The 17,062-nt window shown below is 43.6% G+C and overlaps 1 protein-coding gene across 9 annotated transcripts in view; it reads left to right on the top strand.

Moving 5' to 3' along the window:
- Positions 1-17,062, top strand: part of KDM4C (lysine demethylase 4C) — a 451,309-nt gene that overhangs the window by 418,085 nt on the left and 16,162 nt on the right. For all 9 annotated transcript variants that reach the window (XM_079925522.1, XM_079925523.1, XM_079925525.1 and 6 more), the window contains one exon: positions 16,117-16,236. In XM_079925522.1, coding sequence (XP_079781648.1) covers positions 16,117-16,236 — 120 coding nt within the window. The remainder of the gene's footprint in view (positions 1-16,116; positions 16,237-17,062) is intronic.

Genomic DNA, 17,062 nt, shown 5'->3' with positions numbered 1-17,062 from the left:
TCATCCATAATCATCTCTGACTATAAGCATTAGAATGTGCCCCCAGCCCAGCTGTCCACTCGTTTACACACACATATGCCCCTTTCCCGAGCCCAGGCCTTGATGACCACCTACCTGTGTGGGCATGTGAGGGAGCACGTGCTGGGCCAGCTTGGGTGAGGCCGTTGGTTTGGGCACATAGCCTCACTCGACAACATGGCGTGCCGCTTGTATATTGCAGTATCATTTGGAGACTAGAGGGCCAAGCTCTTCTTAGGCCATAGCCCAAGAGTAATTAATCCTTGACATATTTTTATACACCGCGATGTCTTTTGGCAGTTGTACATTTCACCACAAAAGCTTTGTAAAAGACTTTTCCACAGAGGTAGGCAGAGGCCTCACACCTGCTCCTTTCATCACTTCTATGCTTTTGCTTCCCCTGTTTGCAAGTTTCCTGGTTGTTAAGTTAGAACCTTCTATGTGCCCACCAGAGGATGAGACGGTGCTGCATGAATAGGTCCTCTTCTTGGGGTGTTGATCCAGAAGGATGCTCCCTTTCTTTGGCCGTAGAGGAAGCTGATATTATAAGCAGCTCATGGAGTGTAGCCAGAGAGTGACTAAGATTAGATTAAGGGAAAAGATTATTTTTCATCTAGGTCTGGTTTTTCTTGTTTTTGTTTGTTTGTTTTGTTTTTTTTGCATACTCTGTTCCCAACATTTTGGTGTAGGAGGAAGGGCACTGGACAAGGGCTTGAGAAATTTAGAAACCATAATCTTAGCTCTGCCTGTAACGTCTGCCTGTCTTAGCCAGCGGGTTTCTTGTCTAGAAGTTCTGCGTAACCCTGGCTCAGTTCAGGGCTGCTGCATAACTAAGACAGGCTAAGGGCTAAGTGTGCAGTCTGCTCCCACCACAGCCTTTAAACCACCCTTCTCCCTTCCCCGAACCCTCCTCTGTGACTCCCTACAGGCTAAGGGCTAAGTGTGCAGTCTGCTCCCACCACAGCCTTTAAACCACCCTTCTCCCTTCCCCGAACCCTCCTCTGTGACTCCCTCGGATTCCACTCTCTGCAGAAGGTATCTACTACCCTAGGCCTGGAGAGTGGTTCTCAGGTCCGTTGTTGAATACTCAAGTGGCAGGGTGCGCACTTCCAATTTGTTGCTGTAACTGCTAGGGAGCATCAGCTTCTTTGTGTGGAGTCTAAATGCTGCCTCTGAAACACCCCAGGAACCAGTCAGTTCTTGACCTTTAGATCAAAACCAAATACCCGCATTTTCTCTTTGTGGCAGCTTTTACATGCTATCGGGTTCCTCCTCAGTCTTCTCAAATTCAAACAAAGCAGTCGTCCTGCCTCAGTCACTTAATACATATTTGTTGTGGGAAGGAATGAATGATTCAATGAATACAAAGTGGTTTTCAGAATGTTCTTCCTCCAGGACACTCTCAAGATGAAATTTTTTGGGACAGCATTCCACACAAAATGCTGGTCTCAGGTGTAAGAACACAGTGCCCGAAACCCAAACTGGCCGTGCAAGTGTGACGACTCGTTGTTCCCTTAATCTGGACATTGAACACTTACACAGTGCAGCTAGATGGAAGGTTAAATGAATTATTTATGCTGCTATTAAAAATCATGTTTTCAAGGGATATTTAATGAAAAATCATGTTTTCAAGGGATATTTAATCATAAGTGGAGAAATCAGGCTCAGAACTGTATATACAGTATGATCCCAATCATGTATAAAAATATAAATATGCAAAGAAAAAATCCTCAAAGGAAATGCATCAAAACGTTACTGATTATCTCTGGAGGGTGTAATCATAGGTGATTATGATTTTCAACGTTATCACCTTCTTATAGTTTCCATATAAGCCTGTTTTATTTTTATAATCAGGAAAACATGTTATTTGTTTAAAAAGATCTGAACCCTTCTGAGAACTCTTTATATTGTGACTCGTTTTTCCCGATTTTCCTTATCATCATGATTCTTTCAGAATCTTGTGTCAGAATTTCATTTTAGTTCTCCCATCTCTTGGGCATCTTGAGGCTCTCTGGGATGTAGCGTGCCAATAATCCCTCTGTTAAATGCTGCTTCTGCTTTATACTGTAAGTTCTATGATATAGTTCTTGCACTTATCTTTTTGTTGTTTTGTTTTTGACTGTTTAATTGCATATGAAACTACTGATATTTTAGTATGTATTTGTTTTACAAGAACTTAGAAAATTTCAATTCAAAAATGATTACAAAGCATATTTATTTTCAGTGTCTGATCTACAAATGAATCAGGTTCTGGGGCACACGTGGTCTTGTAAGACTATCGTCATCAAAAGTGGTCCTGAAGCATGTTAATGAAAGGACATTAAAGCTAAAACATGTCTTGCACTTATCTGTATTATTATTATTTTAGTTTGAGGCCTTCATTTTCCACTAAAGAGTTGCATGAAGTAAAACACCACACCTGTTTTTCTCACTACTAATCCCACTATTCCTAGAACACAAGAGATGCTCAAAAGTTACGTGCTGAGTGAAAGGCTGCCCCACTTGTCTACTTACTAGCTGTGTGAGCTGGGGCATGTCACTGTGCTTCTTTATCTGTATGGGAGATGACACCTGCCTTCCTACCCCATGGGGTTGTTTTGGATTTTCAAAGAGGATAACATTGTCTGATCATCTTTAATAGTAGGTTTTTGGCTTCTCAGTGGGTCCTTTCTTCATGATTTTAAATGCCAAGAATCACCTTCTCCCAAGGCTTTTTGTCCCCTCCCTAGCATCCTCCAGATGTTCCCTGTTGATATGAATTAAATCCAGTCACAGTTCACTTCAGACTCACCAGCTGCCAGCCACTGTGCTTTGCTTTTCTCTTCTCCTCTCCTTTTAAGTATATATTAGCTCTCATTTGCCCAACAACCCTGCAAGGTTGTATTATTATTTTCGTTTTATTGCTGAGGAAGCTGGGACATAAAGAGGTGAAGTCGCTTGTGCACGGTAGCAGCTCTTCTTTGACCCTGGGCGGCATGACTGCAGGCCTGGAAGCGCTGCCCTGGGCCATGTCGTTGGGCCCAGCTGCGTGCTCTGGGAAGCGGTGCACACCCTGTGGAACAGAGGGGAGTGGGCAGGGGCTGGCGTGGCCCGAGCTGCTGTCTGACCTCAGAGCCCCCAGCGTGACATGTGAGCACAGGACAACCTTTTCTCCCACAACGCTGATCCTTATCCTTCTTTTCATCTTTCTTTGTTCAGCTTTTGGAACTGACATTTATTTTTAGAAACCACTATAGAGAAATTCACCTCAAGCCCTGCATTTCTTCTTTTTGCAACATACATTTTTATTGACATGATAAAATATTTTGTTTCCCTCATGCTTTAGTCTCTGCCAACAACTAAAAAAGGGGGAAAGACCTGTCTCCTCTAGATGGGAATTTCTCCCCTTTTTTGAGTATGAGGAGTTGCAGTTCTGGGGAGCTTATGCATTAGTGTCTATAGGGAAGACAGCAGGTGGATGCAGCCAGCCCAGGGGCAGCCTTTAGGAACGGTGCTGGCTGTCTCTCTGAGGTGGGAAGAACTGGTTGTGTAGCAGACAGACCTAGTATACATCTCTGCTCCGTAACTAAACACGCGACCCAGGGCAAGGGAGTTGACACCAGTTACTTTATCCACAAAATGAAGATAATAATAAATGCTAGGATTGTTGGAATTATTGAAATATATTGTATGAAGCAGTTAGCATAGTGCCCAGCAGCACATAATAAACACTCAGGTAGTGTTTATGTTTATAGTGGTGGTTATTATTATTGGTGGTGGAGGCTACTAATTTTCGGGCAATTCATTGGTCAAGGGAGTCCCTAAGCATAAGAGTCCCAGTAATACTTGGGAATTATACATGTTCCATACCTTTATAAAAGGAAAGGTTACTAAAAGAAGGATGTAAGAAGTAGTATCAGAAAACTTTCAACATACAAATCCCATTTTCAAGTAGTTTGTATATCTGGGGCTTTGGGGAGTTTAACTGGAAAGATTTCCTTCTTTGGCTACTGGTGTGATGGGGAATCAGCCCAGGGATCATTGGTGGAATTATTCTAGAACACTCTTGAGAGGCAGAGAAAGGGTCAGGCTACAGCTCTGTCTTCCTGGCTTGGCTACACCACTCAACATAGTCAGTGTGATAGCCAGCTACGGAGCCCCAGTAAAATCAAGCTGCCACGCCAGAGCCTCCAACAGTGATCCCCACAAAACGCTGCAGGAGCCGCAAGCTCCCTCCAGTGTCCGCCTTTAAGGGCTACGTCACTGCTTTCTGCACAGCTTACAGCGTTCAGATAGACCTAGACGGATGAGTGCAGGAGAGTCCTGAATGGGGACTCTGTGACTAATTCAGTTTATATGGCAGGGGATTTAACATTGAGGAGAAGGTCCTCGACACAGTTGATGTCAAGTGAGCATGAGTCGTGAACACAGAGGTCCCACCTCCCTGCCCGCTTACCTATGATCACATACGGTACATCATATTGTAGATATTCATGTATATATTTGAGTCCCCAGTGGATTCTGAATTCCTTGGGAGAAAGGACTCCGAAAGGACTGTTTTTGTCTCTGTCTTCCCAATGCTGAGTTCAGCGCTAGGTGCCAGGAGACACTCAGTGTATGCCAGAGAGGGAGAAGAGGCAGGAAAGGAGGGAGGAGAGGCCTCTCCCCAGGGCGGGTAAGGGTGAATACATGATTCTTTCGGTTCCATTCATACTCTCCAATTACGAGGATGCGGAAAACCCCTGGCCCGCACTTCAGAGCTGCCTCGCTGAGGCCTCACGCGCTCTCTGCCTGCCGGTGTCCGTCCAGGCCTGTGCCGTCAGGTCAGCTCCCCAGTGTCACCCCTGATTCTCGTACTGACTTCTCGTACGCTTCCTCACTTCAAAAGAACCAGAAAGATAATTCCAAAAGAAGTTGCCTAACTTTGTATACTTTCTATGATTTTAGAAGCTTTTCCAGAATCTCACCTAGTTCTAATAACAAAGATGTGACTTCTTTTAGCACTATACCTTCTGAGGCTTAATGCTGTAGTAACTTTGAGAAGAATAAGACCGCCTCCATCTCTGGGATCTCAGTACCTTTACCAGGAATTGTGTTCACTCTTGGCTTATAGCAGAAGGGAAAGTGTATACTAACCAATTGGCCCTCAGGAATTTACCAAATAAGTGTCAGTACTGTTCAGTCTCTGAAGAAGATACGATTGTTTAGAAGATGGGTGTGGTTAAGTGTCGGGGCACTGGCGAAGTGTGGCTGCTGGAAAGGAGTTTGGCTGTTGGAGGGAATAAGGAGGGTGTCACGCCAGCTTAACAGAGATAACCAGAGTATCTTAGAGAAGGGGTGCGTGTGTGTGCGGGAGTGTGTGTGTGTGTGTGTGTGTGTGTGTGTGACCCTTAAAAAAGAATTAAAAATCTATTACAAAGGAAAACTGGATATCAGACATAGAATTTTCCCGGAATGATGGCTGTCAGTGTGGAAGCAGGTTGGCTTGAATCCATTAACCCCCAGGCTGAAATGACAGTGTTTCACAACGAGCACAGAACAAAGATAAGAGGTATGTTGGACGGCTGTCACTGTAGAAGAGCTATAGTCAGCGGAAACAGCATGGAATTAGTTCTTCCTTTATAGGTAGGATGTATAGTTTATGCTGGGAGAGAATCTTCTTGTGCGGTGATTCTCAACGTGGCTTAGCATCAGATGGCTTGGGAGGGCATTTAGCCTGGACCCCACCTTGGACTGACTGAAGCAGAATTTCCTCTAGTGGCTAAGAATAGATTTACTGCACTAGAAAAGTAAGTCTGATGGTGAATTTTTCAAAGCTGATGAAATTAACTTTATAAATAGTTTATATACCTTTTCACCAAGTGATCCTGGTTCTACAAGTCTATTCTAAGAATATAGACAGTAACTTGGACCAAGATTTATGGAGAAAAATATACAATAGTACTATACATGATGGGGAGAATTGGAAAGACCTACATATCTCACAGTAGGCGTGTGCTTAAATTAATTGTGGAATATCCATAATGTTGCATATATTCAGTAAAGTGGAGTTTTCAAAGGATAATTAATAAGATCCTCTTAATTACAAGTGATAAATAGCAAGGTACAAAATTATATATGTATATGCAAAAGGGAAAATATATTATGTCACTTATGAGGTGCTTATAAATAGCCAAATTCTTAGAGACAGAGAGTAGAGTGGTGGTTACCAGGGACAGGGGGATGGGGGGATGGAGAGCTATTGTTTAACGGATATGGAGTTCAGTTTGGGATGATGAACAGCTCCTGGAAAGGAGGGTGGTGATGGTTGTACAGCACTGTGAATATACGTAAGGCCACTAGAATGTGTACTTGAAAGTGGTTAAAAGGCAAGTTTTATGCTTTGCCTATTTTACCACAATAGAAAGACCCCTCCCCTCCTATGGGATGTGCTATGGGATGAGTGAGGAACACGGTGGGAACTGCAGTGTGAGCTCTTCACAACAGCACTCTTGCCTGATTCTTCAGAGAGAGGTCAGTTGTGTGCTCATGTGAAAGAAAAGAAAGGTTGTAGCTATGAGGGAAAATATTTTATCTGTACAGGAGGCCCGAATTTTTTTTTTTTTTTTTTTGCGGTACGCAGGCCTCTCACTGTTGTGGCCTCTCGCGTTGCGGAGCACAGGCTCCGGACGTGCAGGCTCAGCGGCCATGGCTCACGGGCCCAGCCGCTCCGCGGCATGTGGGATCTTCCCGGACCAGGGCACGAACCCGTGTCCCTTGCATCGGCAGGCAGACTCTCAACCACTGCGCCACCAGGGAAGCCCCGAATTTTTTTTAAAAAATGCATAGAAGTGTAGAGAGAAAATCCACATGGTAACAGGATTTACTTCTAGGTGGTGGAAATATGGGTTGTTTTAAATTCTTCTGTCTTAAAAAAAAAAAAAAAGTCTATAATTTTCCCCAAAGGAAGATATAGTAGAAGCTCAGAACAAAAAGTTATTTTTAAGAAAAAGAATTTTTAAATGTTTTTCTATCTTTGTTAATTACTACATGAAGGTTGATAGCAAATCATTATGACTTATATTCAACAAACAGTCCAGAATTTTATCCATGTGAACATGGTGCATCCCTTTGAAAGTAGTCCCCATGAGAGTCCCCTGTAAAGGGCTCCCATTGCAAAGAGTAAATCTTCAGACTGTGGGGAGTATTGGAAACCTGGGGACAGTCACAAATCATCTAGGGCCGTGCCTTGTGAACAGGTGGGCGGTGACATGAATATGTTCCCTTCCTTTGTGGGGGATGGTTTTCCTCATAGGCCCTTTGAACGAGGATTAGGTGGTCGGGGAAGCCCTCCATTTTTGTATTCCATCGTTAAATGAAAGGGTTTTCTCCTCACTTTGTGAGGCGGGATCTGCCATCACCCAAACTAGCCATTCCTTAGCAGTCAGGGTCGTTAGTGTCGAGCAACAAAAACTGACTGTAACTCAGGAATTCCCTGGCGGCCCAGTGGATAGGACTCGGTGCTTTCACTGCCTGGGACCCGGGTTCGATCCCTGTTGGGCATCTAAGATCCCGCAAGCCTTGTGACGTGGCCAAAACAAAACAAAACAAAACAAAAAACTGACTGTAACTGATTTAGGCACTACAGGAACTTAGTGGAAAGTTATAAGGATGCCCGCAGAATCTCCAGGAATGCAGGAAAACAAAGTCAAAAAACAGGTGAGAATGAGGGAGGCTGCTCAGCTGGAACGTGAGTAGGACCAGGCACCTCCCCTTTCGGTCCACCTGGACCAGGGTTCTGCCATTGGCACGTGGGATCTGTCACTGCTGCTGCCGGCCTCTGAGAGCATTCTCCCCTCCACCGTTTCTCTGCATCTCTGGTCACAGGTTCTACATCTACTGGCAGAATGTAGCTAATTGGCCGGGCCCCGGTCCATACCTGCTGCTGGGCAAGGGAGTATCTGGCATCTTTCAGCACTTGTAATGGCAGGTGAGCTCTGCCTTCCATGGAGACTCTGAAGGGGAGAAGGGGGTTCAGATGCTGGGAAGCCAGATGACAGATAGCCAGTATGATTAGCACATGGCTTTCAGTCAGTCTTGTTAATCTCTGCCCGAGTCCAGTAATGAGCAGGTGATTATCCCTTAAAATGCCAGCAGTTGCTGGCATCAGTTTGCTCTCGGTCACTTAAGCATTTTCTGCATGGGGGACTGTAAGAGGTTCCAAACTATATGCTGATTAAGTACTGGGAGTTCACATACCGTGTCTTCATCTGGTGCAGCGGGACTGATAGACGGAGCTGCCTGCCCTGTGGTTTATACCTGATAGGAGTAGAGGTGGGAACTGGGGGAGGGAGGAAGGCAGGCAGCATGCAAGGACAGCTGCTCCTTCTAGAGGGTCCCTTTCAAAGGGCCTAGAGGCAGTTCCAAGAACACAGTGACTTCAGAATTCAAATAGTCAGACTGGCAGTTGGGCTCTCCTCTTTGTTAGGAGAGCAAGTACAGGAGTTTGGCCCTGACTTTGGCAGGAATGTGTTCTGACACCATCCTCTTACCTGGGATTGTGACTCATCGCAGTCCTTTAATCACAGCCCTTTAATCATAGGCAGAAGTCCACTCCTGACTACGATGACTATTTCTGTCTTTAATTTTTACATCATCTATGTAGTACTCTAGCTACAGGCTTACTAGCAGCTGCAGACACCAGTGTCCCTGTGGAGAGGGCTCTGGCAGATTTCAGGGGAGTTCACACATCCCTGGAGGCAGTACAGCAAAGGGTAAACAGGTATTTCTGTCAGGCGAAGGCAGATTTCTTCTGAGGGTCTAGACAGCAACTGAGAAGAACACATTAGTCAATGTTTTTAATGCATATACTTTTCCAGCAAAGTGTTACTTGCTCCAGTAACACACTAAGAACTGCATCAGGAAAGGTCTCTTTAACATTTTACATCCTTTGGTAGAATAGATCTCAAATTCTATAATGCTTTAAAAAACCATCCAGGTCACATAGAGCTGTGCAGTGTGGGCTGGAATCTTCATTTTTCAAGTGTGTCCCCAGCAGTTGGGACTGCACTTTGAGAAGCTCTGTTCTATTGTCTGATTCCTCATGCACAGCCAGGGAGACGTGAGCCGCTGAAGGCCTTTAAGAGAGAGGCAGACCCTTCAAGCCATTGCTTTCCATAAACTGAATCCCCTCATCTTCAGACATTTTATTTATTTTATTTCATTTTTTTCAGACCTCTCATTTTTAACAGAAACTTTTTTTTTTCCTGCATGAAGTCCTACTCAGAAACCCAACCTATAAAATCAAAAATTCTGTTCTGGTTGAAGTGATCATGGTGGCCAAAGCTCATGTACTCCATATGGATTCCAGCCCTTGCAGGGACCCCTGAGGTCCCCAGCCCACAGCTGTGGGGCTCAGTGTGACAGGCTTCCAGGTATGGACACGACACCCTCTGTCTGTCCCTAGCTTGGGGAGGTGGACACTGTTGGCTCCTCCAGTGTCTCACACAGGTGGTCAGTAAATAGATATCAGATTAGTGACTGTGACAGTTTTGGGAACACCCAGCAGCTTCTATGCTGGAGGGGTCGGGGAAACGTAAATATCAGACTTTTCAACTTCTTTTTATCAGCCCACGTGCTCCTAATCCCATTTCTATTTAAATGCTTTATATGCCATGTAGTCATAGAAAGTTTCTGGCAGACTCAAGAATTGAGACAGCTGATGAATTGAAACCACTTCTCTATGGAGGAAAGTAGATGTTACAGAAATAAACTCTTGTGTTTTACTATGAGCTGCCTTAAGTCCATTTGGGAAGTAGCTGTGGTGTAAATAATAAGTAATCCTCACTAAATGAAGTTATATGCAAATCCAGGTACATCCACTTCCAGCTAAAGGACCTGGCAAAGAGTGAGAAATTGGGCATCATGATGAGAATAATGCCTCCTGGTGGTGGAGGAGGAAGGGAGATTCTCAGAAAAATTTTATGTTTTTATGTGTTTGGTTGGTTATTTTTCTTTATTCTTCTACTATGAATAAAGAAAAAAAGTTCTGAAGGCAAGAAATTGAGAAAGCCAACCGAACTGTCTTCCCTAGATTTTGACAGGAAAGTGTGTGAAGTGACTGTGGCCGATCCAGAGCACAGCTGGGTGGAGGCTGAACTGGGGTCTCTGGGAGGTCACTATGCCTGAGCTGGGGGGCTCTTGGGGGTCACTGTGCCTGGAGGCTGAGCTGGGGGGCTCTTGGAGGTCACTGTGCCTGGAGGCTGAGCTGGGGGGCTCTTGGGGGTCACTGTGCCTGGAGGCTGAGCTGGGGGCTCTTGGGGGTCACTGTGCCTGGAGGCTGAGCTGGGGGGCTCTGGGAGGTCACTGTGCCTGGAGGCTGAGCTGGGGGGCTCTTGGGGGTCACTGTGCCTGGAGGCTGAGCTGGGGGGCTCCTGGTGGTCACTGTGCCTGGAGGCTGAGCTGGGGGGCTCTGGGAGGTCACTGTGCCTGGAGGCTGAGCTGGGGGGCTCTGGGAGGTCACTGTGCCTGGAGGCTGAGCTGGGGGGCTCTTGCAGGTCACTGTGCCTGGAGGCTGAGCTGGGGGGCTCTGGGAGGTCACTGTGCCTGGAGGCTGAGCTGGGGGGCTCTTGGAGGTCACTATGCCTGAGCTGGGGTCTCTGGGAGGTCACTGTGCCTGGAGGCTGAGCTGGGGGCCTCTGGGAGGTCACTGTGCCAAATTAAGATTTGCTGTGAGTAAAGCGCTCATTGCCAGTAAGCAAGACGTCAAACTGTATCTCAGACATTTAGTTCCAAAGAATTTTTCAAAAAGGAATTGTTCCTCACTTGGTAAAGTTGCATATATTTAGTTTACTAATAAGGGTGTATGTTTATGATAAATTCCTCAAGTATACTTTATACTTTCCTCAGGCCACATTTCTATGGCCATTGCCACACCTTGGTGTTATGGTACATAGAATTGCAGGTCAGGATTGGTTTGGGGTAGTCATTTTAAAGGCTAGTAAACCTCTGTTGAAGGTCAAATCTGTGAAACTAAGGGCATAACTCTCCTGCTTGGAGGTGGCTTGTGGTGGGTGAGTAGATGGGGACTGTGGCCTTGTAATGCCTGAGGCCTGGACTTGCCTCTGTTGGGACTGAGGAAGGGCCCAATAGAAAACGTCTCATCCTGCCTGAGGACAAGCAATTTAGAGAGAGAAAGAAGTCAGAGTTTGAAAACTTAACATATCTCCTTTGTCATAAAGCAGATGCTGGAGAGTGTGGCTTCCATCTGTGGGTAAAGAATTTTCCTGATACTGGACCTGAGAATTAGGCCTCCTGGAAAGGTAGTACAGGGCACCACCAGATCCTCTCTGTGAAAGGAGCAGAGCAGAAAGCAAGTTCTCTGCCGGCAGAGGGGCTCCAAAGAGAAACGGAAGGTGAGGGGTAAAGCCAGAAGTTACCAGCCTTGCTTGGCTTACAGACCCTGGCTGTCTCAGCACGCTTTTTTATAGCGCTCCTAGGCCAAAGGAAATACCTAACAGTTCCATCTACTAGTTTGGTCTAAACAACTTAATAGTAGTAATAAGCTCGGTGTCTGACAACTGTGTTTTCCCTGAAAATATCCCTATTTCAGAACCCCAGTAAGTTTGCTGTGGTGCCCCAAGGCACTGTAGTGCATCGTTTGGAAAATGCAGTCTCCTTCAGAAAACTCAACAATATAATTGTCACTCCTTACTCTCTTGGAGAATGAGTTTGTTTTCTACATCTATAACTCTGTTTCTGTTCTGTAGATAAGTTCATTTGTACCCCTTTTTAAGGTTCCACATATAAGTGATATCACATGATACTTGTCTTTCTCTGTCTGACTTATTTCACTCAGTATGACAATCTCTAGGTCCATCCATGTTGCTGCAAACGGCATTATTTTGTTCTTTTTAATAGCTGAGTAATAGTCCATTATATATGTGTACCACATCTTCTTTATCCATTCCTCTGTTGGTGGACATTTAGGTTGCTTCCATGTCTTGGCTATTGTAAATAGTGCTGCAATGAACACTGGGGTGCATGTCTCTTTTTGAATTATGGTTTTTTCCAGATATACGCCCAGGAGTGGGATTGCTAGATCATATGGTCGCTCTATTTTTAGTTTTTAAAGGAACTTCCATACTGTTCTCCATAGTGGCTGTACCACCAACAGTGTGGGAGGGTTCCCTTTTCTCCATACCCTCTCCAGCATTTATTGTTTGTAGATATTTTGATGATGGCCATTCTGACTAGTGTGAGGTGATACCTCATTGTAGTTTTGATTTGCATTTCACTAAGAATTACTGATGTTGAGCATCTTTTAATGTGCTTTTTAGCCATCCATATGTCTTCTTTTTTTTTCTGATTAATTTTTATTGGAGTATGGTTGCTTTACAATGTTGTGTTAGCCTCCACTGCACAACAAAATGAATCAGCCATACACATAGAGATATCCCCTCCCTTTTGGACTTCCCTCCCATTTAGGTTACCACAGTGCATTAGGTTCTTGTGCTATACAGTATGTTCCCATCAGTTGTCTCTGTTATACATAGTATCAATAATGTATATGTGTCAATCCCAGTCTCCCAATTCATCCCACCCCATCGCTTTCCCCCTTGGTATCTATACATTTGTTCTCTATGTCTGTGTCCTATTTCTGCTTTGCAAATAAGGTCATCTACACCATTTTTTTAGATTCCACATATATGCATTATTATACGATATTTGCTTTTCTCTTTCTGACTTACTTCACTCTGTATGATACTCTTTAGACCATCCATATTTCTACAAATGACCCAATTTCATTCCTTTTTTTGGCTGAGTAATATCCCATTGTATATATGTACCACATCTTCTTTATCCACTCCTCTGTTGGTGGACATTTAGGTTGCTTCCATGTCCTGGCTATTGTAAATAGTGCTGCTGTGAACATTTGGGTGCATGTGTTTTGTTTGTTGTTGTTGTTTTGGTTTGTTTCTTTGAATTATGGTTTTCTCAGGGTATATGCCCAGTATTGGGATTGTTGGGTCATATGGCAGTTCTATTTTTAGTTTTTTTTTTAACATCTTTATTGGAATATAATTGCTTTACAATGGTGTGTTACTATAATTGCTTTATAATGGTGTGTTACTTTCTGCTTTATAACAAAGTGAATCAGCTATACATATACAAATATCCCCATATCTCTTCCCTCACACCCTCTCCAGCATTTGTTTATAGATTTTTAATGATGGCCATTCTGACTGGTGTAAGGTGATACCTCATTGTAGTTTTGATTTGCCTTTCTCTAACAATTAGTGATGTTGAGCATCTTTTCATGTGTTTGTTGGCCATCTGTATGTCTTCTCTGGAGAAATGTCTATTTAGGTCTTCTGCCCATTTTTGGATTGGGTTGTTTTTTTTTGATATTGAGCTCCAAGAACTGTTTGTATATTTCGGATATTAATCTTTTGTTGGTTGCTTCATTTGCAGATATGTTCTCCCATTCTGAGGGTTGTCTTTGTGTTTTGTTTACGGTTTCCTTTGCTGTGCAAAAGCTTTTAAAGTTTCATTAGGTCCCATTTGTTTATTTTTGTTTTTATTTTCATTACTCTAGGAGGTGGATTCAAAAAGATCTTGCTGCGATTTATGTCAGAGTGTTCTGCCTGTGTTTTCCTCTAAGAGTTTTATAGTATCTAGCCTTACATTTAGATCTTTAATACATTTTGAGTTTGTTTTTGTGTATGGTGTCAGGGAGTGTTCTAATTTCGTTTGTTTACATGTAGCTGTTCAGTTTTCCCAGCCTCACTTATCAAAGAGACTGACTTTTCTCCATTGTATATTCTTGCCTCCTTTATCAAAGATAAGGTGACCATATGTGCTTGGGTTTATCTCTGGGTTTTCTATCCTGTTCCATTGACCTATATTTCTGTTTTTGTGCCAGTATCATACTGTCTTGATTGCTGTAGCTTTGTAGTATAGTCTGAAGTCAGGGAGCCTGATTTCTCCAGCTCCATTTTTCTTTCTCAAGATTGCTTTTGCTATTCGTGGTCTTTTGTGTTTCCAGACAAACTGTAAAATTTTTTGTTGTAATTCTGTGTAAAATGCCATTGGAAATTTGATAGGGATTGTGTTGAATCTGTAGATTGCTTTGGCAGGGGAGGGATAAATTGGGAGACTGGCATTGACAACATGCACACTACTATATATAAAGTATAGTAGTAGATAACTAATAAGAACCTACTCTATAGCACAGGGAAGTCTACTCAGTACTCAGTAATGGCCTATATGGGAAAAGAATCTATAAAAGAGTGGGTATATGTATATGTGTAACTGATTCACTTTGTTGTACACCTGAAACTAACAGAACATTGTAAATCGAGTATCCTCCAATGAAAGTTAAAAAAAAAAAAGTGAATGAATGAGGGAGTGGGGAAAAAAAAGAAAAGCTAGGAGTATTACCTTAATGGAGCTTCCTCCACATGGAATAAAACTTTAGGAGAAGGAAGAAACTTACTCTTGTTCTCTCCTTGCCCCCATCACCAAACCATCTGGGTTTTAGCTCAGAGTTATCCCTGAGCTGATGTAGCTTCCTGTCCTAGGAGACAGCATCTATTTAGAAGCTATACCTTCCAATCTTCTTAGTACCATGTACATCTTTGGAAGGGAAGGGAAATGAAAAGTGAGATGATAACTCCAGGGGCATATGTAGAATACAGTTCTTCATCCTACTCTTTCAGTTCTGTGTAGCCTGAGATCAAATATTATGAAGGCCAAGAAGAAACATTTTCATTTGACTAAGTTAGATGCAGACTGTCAACTCTGCAGAGCCTCTGAGCACACACTTATTTTTCTTTGCCCATAGCTTTAAATGGAGGCATAGTCTGCTGTGAGAAAGATGAACCTCTCAGGTATACTCTGAACCCAACAGTAAAAGGCCCACTCCTTTATGATGCAAAATTTCTGTTAATAATGAAAAGTAATACATGGTGGATTTCTAACCATAAACAACTAAATATTTCCTGTGTGTGCCTCTCCTTTAAACCACAGCACCCTGCCCAGTCTGTATTTAAAGCTTAACTGAAAGTGTGCATTTCAATCAGTCAGATTGGCCTCATCAGTAAAATACCAGGATTAGCAAAACATGAATTGCTAAATGTGCAAAAAATTTATCAAAGTAGTCAAGTATTTAATTCCTTTGTATTCAAATTTTATTGTGTCATTCTCAATACATACAAACTTAAGTTTGCAAAGTATATCTGTACCCCTCCCCCTCTAGAAAGCACCTTCCCAGGATGAGCTAGTGGGAAATTTGTTCTGAGTTGCTGCCTGAGGAGGCAGTGCTGAGTGGAAGAAGTGAGGTGAGAAGAGTGCTTGTGGCACCGCCAGGATCACCTGTGGAATGAGGTGGACTACTCAGTGGATGGGAGGTGCAGGCAGAACCAGGCCTTTAGGGGAAGGTCCAGGGGTCTTCAGAAGAGGCCTGCTGAGCAGGACCCGGGCCTTACAGCCTCCCCTGCCGCACTCTGGAGGCTCCTGCATTTCTCCCTTGCTGCTTCGTCCGGGCCTGCCAGCTCTGATGACAGTCTGCTTCTCTCCTGCCCCCAGGTCCACCTGGGCGTCCTCAGTTCTTTGTCTCTTACACCGCTTCACTTCTCCAGAGATCCTGACAACTGAAAGGAGCCTCCTCAGAGGCTCAGTTTCCTTGTCAGTAAAATGGGGGTAATTAGTAGTCTCTGCCTACCTCATGGAACGATTGTGAGGATCAGACGAGATGTATGTCGAAGCCTTCTGTTAGCTGCAGAATGCTGTATACATGTCAGGTGTTATAAATCATTAGCCAGTCTATTTCTCAGCTAGAGCAGTTTCTATGCACATTTTACTTACCCTCTGAACAATTCTTTGTCAAATAGCAAATGTAAATGCTGTTTTTTCCTTCTTGGATTATGGTGGTTCCTTTGTAACTTTATGATGTAGGCTGAATCTTTAAGTACTCCTTTGCCTTATAGCTCTTCCCCTGAACACCCATGCAAGATCATAATCCATAAAACACAGAGGCAGTAACTCCTTTTAATTGCCAGGAGTTGCTCATTTGCTACGTTCTAAATGCAGTCGCTTAGACATTTGCCTTGAAAAGCCTAACTTCTGTTTATTATGCAGAGCCGAGACTGTGTGAGGCTAGGCCCTCCTGCCGAGGGAGAAGTCGTTCAAGTCAAGTGGCCTGATGGCAAACTCTACGGGGCAAAATATCTCGGATCAAATGTTGCCCACATGTACCAGGTGAGTGCCGCCCTGGGTGCGATGCTTGCTGAGATGGACAGGAGAAGCCAGAGGGCAGACGGTATAGCCAGTGTACTGCTGACCAAGAAGCCACATGAATTTGGAACACCTCTTGTTTTATAAAAAAGGCAAAAATTCGATGTTTGATGACCGAGATATTAGACTTTTATTACCAAGTTCGATACTGGGAAACTCTAGTAACATCTGATGAATAGGTTAATTGTAAGGAATATAGTTAGTTAGGTCAAAAAGATAACCAGCTGGATGGTGGGCTGCTTTCTTGCGTTTCTGTTATACGGGGAGAGACTAACTGGCTGGATTATCTAACTGTAAGCCAAATCAGTGATGGCTGTTCATCATCCAGCAGCCCCTGAATGGGTGGCTTTTCCCTGAGAGACATCATCCCCGTCGGGCGTTTCAGCAAACCTAGGCCAATGGTGCATCGGCACAGGTGTGGCCATCTGTGCACCCGAGCGTAAAGGAGTACTCATTTAATGAAAAGTGCAGCTATCATTTTGGCATTCTGTTCACTGAACAACTCTACATATTATTAAAGAATATATATACAATTTAAAAATGAATTGTATCCCTATTATTAGAAATGAGGATGAGTTAAGCTCTAATAAGGAAAACAACATGGATGGCGCATGTGCATTTATATTCCTTCAGAAAGACTTTAAAAAGGAACAAATTTATTAGAACCAATAAATTATAGTACTTTTAGTAACACGATGGCAGAAATCAACATTCTAAAAAGCTAAGCAGTAGTGTAAAAACAGGAAGATTGAAGTAAAAGGAGAAAAAGCAAGAAGGTTCAGGCCTGTGA

This window comes from Stenella coeruleoalba (assembly GCF_951394435.1).
Source record: "Stenella coeruleoalba genome assembly, chromosome: 7".
Lineage (NCBI taxonomy): Eukaryota > Metazoa > Chordata > Mammalia > Artiodactyla > Delphinidae > Stenella > Stenella coeruleoalba.
The sequence above is the reverse complement of the archived record's forward strand: the minus strand, read 5'-3'. Positions and strand labels throughout refer to the sequence as shown.